Genomic DNA, 13,377 nt, shown 5'->3' on the forward strand with positions numbered 1-13,377 from the left:
CAGGAACGCCTTGTAAAAAGCCACAGTTAAACCTTCAAATCCAGGGGCACTGCCCGCTCTCATAGCGGATAGCGCAAGAAGAATTTCCTTACGTTCTATGGGCTGCATCAGAAACTCGCGATGTGTGTCAGTCAGCCATGGTAGCTTAATATTAGACAAATAGTCCAATATTTTAGCCTCCGAGCTAGTACCACGCGACGAGTGCAACGAAGAGTAAAATTGCCGAAACCTCTCTGCTATGGCATGGTCATCCTTTAGCGCCTCACCTTCTCTTGAATTCAGAACTGTAACCCCAGAGTGGTCGCGGCGGTTGCGCAGCAGCTGCGCAAGCACCCTGCCTGGTCTTTCGCCCTCACCGTGGCATATTTGCAGAGATGTTTGATTTCAGCATCGGCCGTCTCCTGGAATTCTTGGGTCTTGAATTCTGCCCTCAACTCATTATCTGCACCGAGTTGCAGCCGCGTCTCTAGGTTAGTCAGTGAGGCCTCTAAGTCAATCAGTCTTTTACGCAGCCCTTTAAGAACTCCTGAGTGCTTGGATATCGTGATCCCTCGGATATAAACTTTGAACGCCTCCCACACTACCTGGAAGCTCTCCACCGAGCCCACGTTTTTGTCAAAGTATGTCTCAATTGCATCTGCGAGTTCAGCCCTGAATACCTCGTGCAGAAGTGAGAATGGAGGGAACTGCCAGGTGTGAGGAGGAATTCTCCTCATGGGAGTGGCGATTACAACCAAAACCGGGGCGTGGTCTGAGTACGTACGTGCAAGCACCTCGCAAACACGCACCTGATTGTACAACTGTCTAGAAGCTAGCCAGTAATTGATACATGCGTGCAGGCCATGGAACGCCGAATAGTGGGTGAATCCCCATTTGTCAGGGAAACGCTGCCTCCAGACATCCCTTAGGTCTGCCTGCATCATAGAAGCAGTGGCTTGTCTAGTCGGTCCTCCTGTGCGGTCACTCTCCGGGTTCATCACTAAGTTAAAATCTCCACCCGAAAGTAGCTGCTTACACTCAAGAGCCTGCACTCTACTGAACAAGTTTGTATACCAGTCAGGGTTATCTTAGTTGGGCCCATACACATTAATAACCAATAGATCCAGTCCCAACCCCTGCAACTGGATACCACAAATCTGCTATTAACATCAGTATGTAAGGGCTGCAGAGTAAAGCAAGATTTAGGGCAGACCAATGTGAGTACTCCCCTGGAGTGAGTAGTGAAGCCAGCAGCATGTTTATTCCCTTGCAAACCTCTGCTACAAAGTAGTGGACTAGAGAGAGGTAGGTGGATTCCCTGTAAGAGTGCAATATCGTTATCATGCCTGTTCAGGTTCGCTAGTATTTTCGGAAGTTTTCTGTGGTCATTGAGACCGCGCACATTCCATGTAAGTGCACGTAGGGAGCCCTGTGTATCGTTTCTACAGGGTTCTTGATTAGTCGTGGCCGAACCCATCGCATCTATATCGCTAGTGTCAGCCATAAAATAGCAGTATATGCATTGTGCCTGTATATTGTGTGTAGTGTCTTCGAGTAATGCTGCTCACCTATAGGCTCCTTCCCATCCCACCCACGCCATGCCAACCCAACTCGGCCTAGACGTGAACTGGCAGACAGATCTCCCGCATAGAATCAAAGAATAACAGCAGATATTGCAGCATCAATAGAACGCAAGGAGGACCCAAGTCGCCCAGCACTGAGAGACTACTCTGCTGGCCCCTCTCCATTGCTGTCAGCATAGTGCGAATGTCTCCCGCCAGCTCTTCATGGGGTGGATCCTGCTTGGTCGCGTCGTCCTCCCCGGTCGCCTCTCGCCCCCTGGCTCTCCTCTGATCAAAGGTGATCTTCGGCTCCTTTTTGTCAACTTTTCCCATAGTTAGTATCTGCCTACACTCCAAAGCGTGACAAGGGTCCTGCGTCACAATACGGGAATGAAGTGGCAGAACAGCTCCTCATCAGGCGCAGCCCATCGAAGAAGTAGGGGACACCCTGTCCGCAGTTAGCACCAAACGTTTGCCAGGAAGGCAATAGGGTTTAACCCCTTGGCCGGGGCGGTAATTCCGCCACTGAGTGGAGGGGGTGGTCGCATGGCACCCCCATGCTCATGACAGAACCACTCCGTCACGAGCCACGGGCGTGCTGTGCTCATGACGTAGTAGTTCCGCCACGGCCCCGCCCGCTCATTAAAACCGCCGCCCAGGCGCGGAATTGATGCCGCGTAGGCGGGACGGCCTCGATGTGACGGAACGAGCCCGTGGCTCGTGACGGAGTGGTTCCGTCATGAGCACGGAAGGGGTTAAGCACAACAGCAGCCATAGGCGGAATGCCACCAGCAGTGAAGCCCGGTGTGACCCGCCCCCAGTGCGTCCCAGGGGGAAGAAAGCAGATGACCCACAAAGCGGCTACAGCAGGGAGAATCGCGATCTCCACCACACCTTGCAGTCCAGCCAATAGTGCCTGCAGGGGCATCCACACATACCCGATTCCCTCGATAGGCAGCAACGGGGGAGAGGCACGGCACAGGCATGCAAAATGACGAACGCATGCCTTCCTTATCCTGGAGCCGGGGTCCTACCCAGCCAGCAAACCGGACACGAGGGAGTTTTGGGGCTTCACCGCAGACACAATCCGGATCCCCCAGAAACACTCAGCCACCACGGGGCTCAGCTAGGCCTCTTCGGGTCGGCCTTCAGCTCAGCAGTGATGTCGTAGCGGACCGGTCGGCAACAGGGCCCCACACTCCATATACCTCTTAGGTCTCCAGCAGAGGCATTCACCTTTTACCAGCATGGGAGGAGCGGGAAAGCCATTTCAGTTGGGTGGGGTGGGGGGCATCTCCTCAGCGGCCACAGGGTGCCGATCACAGCCGCGACGATGTTGGTGGGAGGGCGGCCGCGGCAGTGACTAGAGCCCGGGGATAGAGGCCCAGTCATCCGTGCTGCAGAATGCCGCAGCGCACTCCACCGTACAGTGTCGCCCAGAGGTCGGAGCGACAGCGCTCCACTCCCCACCGGCTCCAGTTACCAATTCCGTAACCGCGGCCCCTACTTCACGTCTCAGGGATCAATAATCTGTCGGATAGTGTTGCGATGTGTAGGAGCTACGCGCTCAAGCCGCCATCTTGGTCGTGAGCAAGCTCCGCCCCCCAGTAGTGGACTTTCTTACCTACATTTTACATGGTTGGACACTGACTTGAGAGACTAATGCTTCTCTGTTACTTCGTACTTCCCAAGTCTATGCATATTCTGTTGATGACAACAACAGAATGTTTTTCTTTTGTAAACAGCAAATGTGGATACTCTTCAGTATGTGGTTGGCCTGGCAGAAAAAGGCTTAGGGTTGGCACCATAGAAGGGTATTTGTCATCCAGCTAAGCTTCATTATGTCCTTCTGATAAAGGCTTATTATTTAGGCTGCTAATGTTTGACACAATTTATAAAAAGGATTTCGGAATTAGTGTACTTCTGTGCAATTAGACCTCTCCTTGCAAATTTCAAGACTTTTGAACATCTGGATTCTTGGTATTTGAATTTTCGTTATTTAAACTGCTTTGCTGTTGGTTATTATAAGTTTGGTTAGTAAAGTAGAAGAACTTCACCCATTGTCTACGTCCCACTTCGATAGCCATCTCTAAAGATAAAGTTATGTGAAGAGTAAATCCTTCATTTTTACCTAATGTTTTCACTAAGTTTATAATATTCACATCCTTACTTAAAGTTTAAAGTTGAACAGATTACACCCTACCAAGGCGTATGGCCTTCGGTGACGTTCTTACTAATGAATGCACATCTTCTCTCAGCTTTCTTTTTACCCTCCAGTCCCAGCATGAACATATTTTCTACTTTTTTGATAAATGCGTATCTTTACAGGTTCGGCCTGAGTTTCACACCTGTTTCCACCAAAAAATTGCAAGTGGGTGGAAACCACAAAAATAGGAAAATCGACTACTAGTGTACCCACTAATATCCGTACTTAGCCTCAGTAGAGTCTGGAAAAGGTTTAGTAGAAGTGATGTCTACAGCTTACTTGATGTGTTATATTGGATCAGCGACTTCACCAATAATATGTGAGGAGTTTTTGATGGCTTTGTGTGGGTTGAAGCATTGATGGATTATTCAGTTGTAGATGTAGGTCCCAGAAGAAAACCTACACTTCTAATGCTGGAATGATGTGTGCATATTATTTCTTACTGGAACTTAATGTGATAGTTGACGTAATGCTTAGCTTCTTGCTTATCTTCATGAATTTAGTCTACCCTTTGAGCTAGCCGATTTTAGATAACCTTATCTTTCTGTAATTTTATGAGGTGTTGTTCAGAATTAGCGTTCACATTTGTGGGATTTGGTAAATCCCCAAACATACACAAACCCTCAAGAGCTTTCCTTCATGGCCTGTCATGCGAACATAAAGCATTGAAAACAGTTATATAGTAACTGGTAACTAATTTCCTCCAAGAGGGATACCAGGCATTGCGTTGAATATAAATTCTTAGTGTATTGTATAGGAAAAATGCAGAAACTTGGCAGCACAGATATGGTTGTGTCATTTAAAGAAATCTTATAAAATTACAAGGGAAAGCAGAAATGACCCCCAAAGCAAATAAACATGTACATTTACCTAACCAGGTTAGAGCGTACCTGGACAACTGTTGCAGGTTAAGGCCCATCAATATCAAGTCAGAGTAAAATTGTTCTCATATGCCTCAGATATTCTGAGTAATAGCACAAATAAATATAGAGCTTGATTTAGTTTGTTACCATTACATGTGTTGCAGTGGAATTTCTTTTGGGCCTCAATTTTGTTTCTCTACTCTCAATATATATGTAATTTCTTTTGACACTCACTTGATCCTCCGATGGATCTTGTATTGTGCCACTGAGGGGTTGAAAATGAGAGATCTAACATGTGGATTTCCAACGAGGATCAGGAAACTGACTAACAAATTAACAATTACGTTCATGTATATGACTCTCAACACAATATAATAAAGAATTACAACTGCTTGTCCAAATCTTCTTAGGAAATTTATAAAACAATAATAGCATTAGTGCCTGATGATTTCAGGTCTGCCTATATTGATTCTTCCCTTTCGTTAATTAATACATTGGAATGCACAATCAACCTTTAGGAGGCGAGTCATGACAAACTGATAGCCTAAGATTTAGTTAAAGTCAAATTTTATCAAAGGTTTTAAAGGTATTGCATCATTTAATGAACATCTAGGATCTAAGGAATGTTAGTTTATTTAATTAGCTTAGGGTTGTCATAATGGTTGTCATAAGGTGACATAAGCTTTGGAAAGTTCAGCAAGGACATGAGCCATAAAAGCTCATAGGCAGTGTCCATTGAAAAAGAGTCCATGAATAGCGAACACTGCGTATGGATCAGTCCGAAAGGAAAGCAAGTGAAATTTGCAATGTTCCCAAAAGCAGTGTCTAGTCAGGAAAGTAAAATGTGATCTGCCACAATCAGCAAAGTCATCCACCTCAAAATCAAATTGAATCCCTGGTTTCTCTCCAAGTCAATGAATAATCTATTCTTCTAGTTCCGATGGTGAAACCTCCTGGGCCACCTCATCATGTCAGACCACTCAGTACATTGATCTGTTGATGTAGGATGATTGTCGTGAAACATAAAGAAGACTTATTAAAAAAAAGGGTGGTGCAAAGCACATACTTTGCCAGATCATCCGGCACGTGAACTTCCAAGCAATGATCCTTTAGCAGTAGGCATGTGAACAAGTTCAAGAGGACAGCTTCGCAGAGAACATGTTCCCAAAGAGTTAACATTGTAGCAGATAGTCTAAGACAAAAACCCTCTTGAAATTGTAAGTTTATGAACCTTTCACACTATTGTAAGGCAGCATAGTATAGGAAATAAAGCAGGCCTACAAGAAAGTCAATTACAAATGTATAAAATATAAAACATTTCTAATATACGTTTCATAAAAGGAAAGAAGTATTTTAATACTTTTTCAGTTTATACACATTCAGAGTATTGTTATTTGCTGAATTTCAGGGATCACATGTAGGTATTAGGTATGGTACATTACTGCATTTTCAAAGTACTAATGTGTAAAATAATTTCAAATCATAAAATATTCATATTGTTTCGAATGATTTACATTAGAACGTATATAAAGATCATAATCTAAAGGTTTCAAAACAGTTGTACTTAATATGACTATGCAGCGCAACTTATTTTCTAGTCACTATAGGTGCACATTTTCCCCTATCTAATGATGGAATTCATAAGAAAACCTTCAATATCACACTTAAATACATCTAAATCATGTTAGATTTAATTCATTCTTCACACCCATCATTATTTTGATAACAATGGTTAGAAATCTTATAACACCTAAGTACATCACATTAACTTTATAATACACATTGTATTTATAACTAAAACTGGTTAAATAATGAACCTATATTAATGTATGTGAGTCCATCTATCCTACAATTTATATGCATGCTTTAACGATGCAGAAACTAAGTTCTCTCACATATTAATTCTCATGTCTCTTTACCATGTGGTTAGGGCATGTTTATTTGCTTGTTACCCAAAATGTCTCATAATCGGTTTAGTTATGTATCAAGGGATCTAGCTGCTTATCAGCTGCATTACATGCAACCTTTAAAAGTATACAGATTATAACACATTAACTATGTTATAGGACTCGCTGGATGAGGAGGGCTTTCTGGCAATTGAATCCAATCCACTCTTGAAATGGTTAGATGTGTCTGTGCTTGACAACAAAGGAAAACAGTCAACAGGTTTTACCCTGGCTAATGGACAAGGTGTTTGTGGTGGTAAGTTACTTTTCAGTTCTGAAAATTCAGTTACCTATTTAGAAATCAATAGCATGTTTAAACTTCAGAAGCATGTAAGTGCTTGCATTCCACATGCAAATAGACATCAGAAGTGTGGCCCAGAGCTGTACAAATAGCTACAACAATGATATGTGGCTTGGTCATAGTAGACCACTGATCTATTGGGAACTCTATCTTCTTGGTCACTGCTTTGGTATGATGCTAATATGTTGTACAAAAATGTAGGAACTAGTTCACAGATGTGTCAGAACAAAACTTGGATTTGACTCCTTTACTGTTACTCTGAATGGTTCTGGTCTTTAAGAAATTTACAAAGAATTCCTGGAGTGCTTATGTGAATTCGCACCAGTTATCTATCCCCCAAAATAGTTACATAACATACTTAACAGTACTTCATATTAACATTTATCAAGTATGTTCACGGTCAGTGAGCCATTCCCTGCCTGCCCATCAATTATGAGGGTGATACCTCTCCATTCACGCCCTGAAAAGGCTTAATAAAGAACCAGAAACTGTTGAGTTTGTACATGTTCACAGACCTTTGCTGGTAGCGCACCATAGCACATATACTTGCTATCCTGTTGAGATAATAATCTGCGATTGGTTTCGATCAGCCAAAGGTACACAATCAGAATATAGCATTTGCTTTCTTTTGCGATAAGGCGTTACTTTGCTAAAGCAATCTATAACCGGTTGCTGCCTTTCTATCTCTGTCTTTTTGGGAACACATGAAAAACGAAAATAACTATGCAAACATTTATTAGGTAACAGTAGTGCCTATTTCTATAAAGTCTACGTTTCATGGTTTTCAGATGCTGTTTTTGTATTAAGCAGTAATAGAGCAAGGATCCATGAGACAATAATCATAGGCAAAACTAATAGTTCTGGCTTTAATGTGCTTTGAAATATTAACACTGGCATTTAAAATTGTGTTGCAAGCATTACCACAATAAAGTAAGAACTATTGACTTTGCCAAAGATTGTCAATCCAAGCAAGAGGTGCAAGTAAAGTGTGACTGTTGAGAATAGGATGAACTTTAGGGAGACCACCTACTTGCAGAGGTTCACCTGCAACATCGATTAGAAGACCTTTGATTCTTGTAGTTCACATGTGACTGGATGCTCTGGGTGTCCATCAGAGACACACAGCAGATGAAAAGGAAAGTATGAGTAGCTGCATGAAAACTGGTGTATTGAAGTTGTAGGTTTGTTTGTTTGTATAGCCGAGTTGTTGAGCGGCCGAGCCAAACACTATGCACAACCACCTGGTAAGTTCTCATGAGTGGGACAGGGAAGTTTATTCTAGAGGCATTATGCCTATGTATCTGAAATAGACCAATCGTTATAGATTCCTTAACTTAGAATTACCCCCAGGCGTCAGACTGGATCCAGAGAATTTTTATGTAGCTGTACCCCTGCGCGTCGGTAGTTGTCGTCGGTCAGCTCCCCGTCTGACATCGTGGTCGCCGGGATGACGTCGCGGTGTCTACTTATACGCCACCCCTGCGCGCTGACGTCAGTTTTTTCTTTTTCCGCACCAGCCAACACTGATCCAGAGAGAGCGTCCTCCTTAGTCACTTTTTGACTAATATTTTTCAACTTTTTTCCTGCGCCTTTTTTGATTCTTCGACTCCTAATAGGACGAGGGATGTCCCATCGTTGGACCGGCTTCAAGCCTTGAGACTTCTGCCACAAGCTGATGTCTGTCACAGATCTGCACCTTGTGAGTCTTTGGTGCCTGGAGCATGACCACGACCCGAAGTCGTGCTCCTACTGTCGGGCCATGAACCCGAAGTCTTTATGGTAGCGGTCCTGAATGCTTTTGGAGGCCCAGCAGCGGCTCCGCGCCACGCGAAGTCCCGGTCAAGAGGAAGGTCTCAGAACTGTTCGCCGAGTCACCACCACTCGTCATCAAAGCCTTCGCACTCGTCGGGTAAAAAGAAGCACGGAGAAGCATCGTCGTGCTTCGCCTTCTCCCCATCCGTTGGCCGATGCGATGTGGGACCCAGAGTGTCGTCGCTCTTCTGCTCTGTTTTCAGAGCCTGCTTCGGTGACGGCTCTGCACTTTCCTCCCTTTCCCGGAGCCAGAGCGCCCCCTGCCCAGCTTTGAGCTTTTTACGAGGCGCTTCATAGCATCTTTGTAATTTCAAAAAGGGGGTGGTGATGGACAGAGTATCTGAGTTAATCAGAACACTCCTACCCAGTCAACAGATCAGGGCTTGATCCATCACCGTTTTTTAGCTCACTGCACCATCCCAGTTCAGAACCTGGCTACATGCAAATTAGTCTGTCCCTGGCCCAGTGCATCATGGGAACAGGGCAGACCAAACTACCAAGCCAATTCTTCACTGGAATGGAAACAAGCTTCCGGGGACCGGTTTCTGGCATTACAGCCGTCTTCGGCCCGGCTTGCTTGAATCCTGATGGTGCAGTGAGCAAGGGACTCATGTCTGAGCATACCCTTCCACGCTTAAGGTGGCCAAAATAATTTCAAAAAGGGGGTGGTGATGGACAGAGTATCTGAGTTAATCAGAACACTCCTACCCAGTCAACAGATCAGGGCTTGATCCATCACCGTTTTTTAGCTCACTGCACCATCCCAGTTCAGAACCTGGCTACATGCAAATTAGTCTGTCCCTGGCCCAGTGCATTATGGGAACAGGGCAGACCAAACTACCAAGCCAATTCTTCACTGGAATGGAAACAAGCTTCCGGGGACCGGTTTCTGGCATTACAGCCGTCTTCTGCATCTTTGGGCAACCTGACTACGCTGGCGCACCTTCGGGCTCCACAGACTCAGCTGGGGGCTCTGGGCCTTCGAGGCCGGTGGCTTCGGCATGTCCCCGAGGATCCAGCTCTGGATCTGGATCGGCGCCAGTATACCTCACAGTACCTTCCCGGGCACCGACTCCAGTGACGACGCCCTAGATGCCGTTTGTACCCCTGACCGGCTCGACCCCAGCCTCACCCGTGACTTGGACACAGAGCTGGGCCAATGTCGGTATCGGTGCCAGAAGGTACTTTGGTACCGCTTTTTCACCCTGGCGTTCCTTATCGCCCTGAGTGGCAGCCAGAGGAAGGTGAGTAGGGCTGGGAGGGGCCTGGAGACCCTTTAGCCTACCAGCTTGAAGAGCCAGACTGGCGAGAGGAATTGGGAGATGACAGTGGTTTGGACACCTCCCCAGACCTTGGCATGCTTTCACCCCCTACCGTGGCTACAGAGGAGGGAGCTTCCTACGCTTTAATGTTGCGTAGGGCTGCTGAGGCCCTGGGCTTCAACCAGCCTGATGGAGGTGCTTCAACCAGCAGCAGCGTCTTCAGAGCCCCTGCTGCCTTTTAATGAAGCTCTCCCCGACATCCTTCTTGTTCCAAGCCCAGCATAGGGGCTCCTGTGGACAGGATAATTGCCCGACGCCACCACCCAGCCACGGGTGACCCACTTTTACTCTCTCAACACCCGTCCCCGAGAGCTTGGTTGTTCTAAGCCTTGTACTCTAAGGGCGCATTCCCTACCGCTCCCCCAGATAGGGAATCCCAAGAAGCTGGACCACCTTGAAAGAAGAAGTTTTTTTCCACCAGCTTAGCTTTGCAGTGAGTGAACACTGCATGTCTCTTGGGCTGTTATATCCACACGGTGTGGGATGCGGTTGCGCAAATGCTGCCACAGTTCCCGGAGGATGCATGGACTGTTCGCACCCGCTCAGTTGCAGAGGGTCGAGAATCAGCTAAGTTCACCATCAGATGTGGGCTGGATACCGCCGACTCTCTGGGCAGAACGGTTTCCTCGCCAGTAGCCTTAAGGTTCTACGCCTGGTTGAGGACGTCTGGTTTCTCTGGGGATGTCCAATCCACCTTACTGGACATGCACTTTGATGGCCGTTGCCTTTTCGGTGACAAGGTGGACTCGGCGCTTGATTGCTTCAAAGATTCTAGGGCCACGGCCAGATCCTAGGGCCTCACGGCAGCCCCTTGCCCCACGCAGTCTGCCTTTCGCCCCTTTCGTATCTAAGGAAGGGGTGCCCCACCGCGTTCCTCCCGAGCTGGCCTTAGGCCTGCGCAAGCTGCCCAGCCTCAACGTACCCACTAACATGAGACCCAGCGACGCGGGTCTGAGGGCCAGTGGGCAGGCCAGTCCACCCATCACCCTGCAGCAGCCTCCAAAATCCTTCTAGTCCTACCTTTCAGAGCCACCAGTTACCAGTGGGCGGCAGGATCCTCCCCCACTGGCAAAACATCATTTTGGACAGGTGGGTTTTGCAGAAAGTCCCAAGGGGCTACTCTCTCCCCTTTGACATTACCCTTCCCGCCAGGCCACCAGCACTCCAACGCATGTTGGAGGATCACTTGGCCCTTCTCCGCCAGGAAGTTGCAGCTCTCTTGGCCAAGGGAGCTATCGAAAGAGTCCCCGTGCCAGAAGTAGGACCTGGTTGTTACTCCCACTACTTTCTGGTTCCCAAGAAGGACAAAGGCCTGCGTTCTATCTTAGACCTCAGGGCCCTCAACCGCTTAACCGGAATGAGAAGTTCAAGATGCTGACTTTGGCTCGGGTCCTGTCTGCCCTCGACCCCGGAGACTAGATGGTACAGTTGGACTTACAGGACGCCTACTTCCATATTCCTGTCCTGCCAGCCCACAGGCATTACCTACGGTTCACAGTAGGCCACGAGCATTTTCAGTTTACCATGCTCCCCTTTGGCCTTACCAGTGCCCCTCGGGTGTTCAGGAAAGTGCTGGTGGTGGTCGCAGCTCATCTGCGCAGATCAGGGGTTCCAGTCTTCCCCTATCTCAACGACTGGCTGTTGAAGGCGAGCAAGTCCCAGGCTGTCGTCTCCAGCCTACGGCGGACCTCCTGCATTCGCTGGCGTTCACTTTTAACCTGCCGAAGTCAACCTGACACCCTTTCAGAAGCTCCCTTTCATCAGAGTGGTTCTGGATACAGCGCAGTTTCTGGCTTGTCCTTCGGAGCAGTAAGTCCGGGATATTCCAGCTATCATACCGATGTTTCACCCTCAATCCTGTATTTCGGTGAGACTGACCCTGAGGCTGCTGGGCTTCATGGCCTCCTGCATCCTGCTGGTGGACAATGCCAGGTGGCATGTGTGGGCTCTGCAGTGGGACCTGAAGTTCTAGTGGGTGCAGCATCAGGGGAATCTTTCCGATGTCGTCCAGATTTCAGAGGGGACTGCACGTCAATTGCTTTGGTGACTCACAAACCAAGATTGGGTGAGCGGCAGATCCCTCTCCCTTCCCCACCAGAGTTCACAGTTGTGACAGATGCGTCACTACTGGGATGGGGCGGCCACCTGGGAGCGGGAGAGATCTGGGATCTCTGGTCTCTGGCGGAGTCCGGTCTCCACGTCAACCTTTTGGATCTCTGGGTGATCCGTCTTGCACTGAAGGCATTCCTTCCTACTGTAAAATAAAGAGTAGTACAGGTGTTCACAGACAACACCACCGCCATGTGGTACTGCAACAAACAGGGCGGGATGAGGTTGTGAACCATATGTGTAGAGGCCCTTCGCCTTTGGACATGGCTGGAACATCAGGGCATATCCCTGGTGGTACAACACCTGGCAGGTTCTCTGAACACCAGGACGGGCGAACTCAGCCATCGTTTTATGATGGATCGCGAATCACGTTTTCACTCGGGTGTGGTGCAAGGTCTCTTACGGCAGCGGTAAGAGCCTTGGTTAGATCTCTTCGCCTCTGAAGAGAACACGCAATGTCAGAAGTTCGGCGCTTTGGAGTTTCCAAGGCGCCACTCGCTTGGCGACGCTTTTCGTCGCAAGTTGAATTGCGGCCTCCTGTATGCCTTTCCGTCTGTACCACATCTGCCCAGAGTGTTGAAGAAGATTAGGCGTGACCGGACCCAAGTCATTCTTGTGGCTCCGGATTGGGCACGAAGAGTCTGGTACCCCGAGTCTTGAGCATGCCCATCAGTCCACCGATCAGACTGCCTGTTCAGGAGGATCTTCTGTTGCAGCAGCGGGGGAGGGTTCTCCACCCAAACCTTTCCAGCCTCACCTCCTTGCGTGGAGATTGAACGGCAACAGTTGACAGCTTTTGGCCTCCCTCCCGAAGTCTGTAACATTGTCTTGGCAGCCAGGCGTCCCTCAACTAACACGAAATACGCCTGTAGATGAAACAAATTTGTGGCATGGTGCACAGCAAAGGCTATGGATCCCCTCACCGCCCATCTTTCAGAGATTCTCCTTTTCATTATATCTTTGGCCCAGCAGGGCTCTTTGGGCATTCCTAAAGGCTACCTTTCGGCCATCTTGGCCTTTCTGCACCTTCCTGATCATCCTTATCTTACCAAGTCCCCGATTGTGAATAGATTTCTGAAGGCCATTACTCATCTATTTCCTCCTTCCTTCGTAATGCCCCAGTGAGACTTGAATCTTGTTCTTACTTACCTTATCCGTGCTCCCTTCGAGCCACTCCATAATTGTCCTCTTCATCTTCTTACTCTGAAGACCGTTTTCCTGCTTGCCATCACATCTCCTCGCAGGGTGAGTGAGCGTCAGGCTGTTTCCTCTAAACC

The 13,377-nt window shown here is 47.7% G+C and overlaps 1 protein-coding gene across 2 annotated transcripts in view; it reads left to right on the forward strand.

Annotated features, from left to right (window-relative positions):
• Window positions 1–13,377, forward strand: part of LOC144829052 (NFX1-type zinc finger-containing protein 1-like) — a 1,360,324-nt gene that overhangs the window by 640,158 nt on the left and 706,789 nt on the right. For both annotated transcript variants that reach the window (XM_078687796.1, XM_078687797.1), the window contains exon 10: window positions 6,677–6,812. In XM_078687796.1, the coding sequence (XP_078543922.1) occupies window positions 6,677–6,812 (136 nt within the window). The remainder of the gene's footprint in view (window positions 1–6,676; window positions 6,813–13,377) is intronic.

The sequence above is a fragment of the Lissotriton helveticus genome, chromosome 4_1 (genome assembly GCF_964261635.1).
Source record: "Lissotriton helveticus chromosome 4_1, aLisHel1.1, whole genome shotgun sequence".
Taxonomy (NCBI): Eukaryota; Metazoa; Chordata; class Amphibia; order Caudata; family Salamandridae; genus Lissotriton; species Lissotriton helveticus.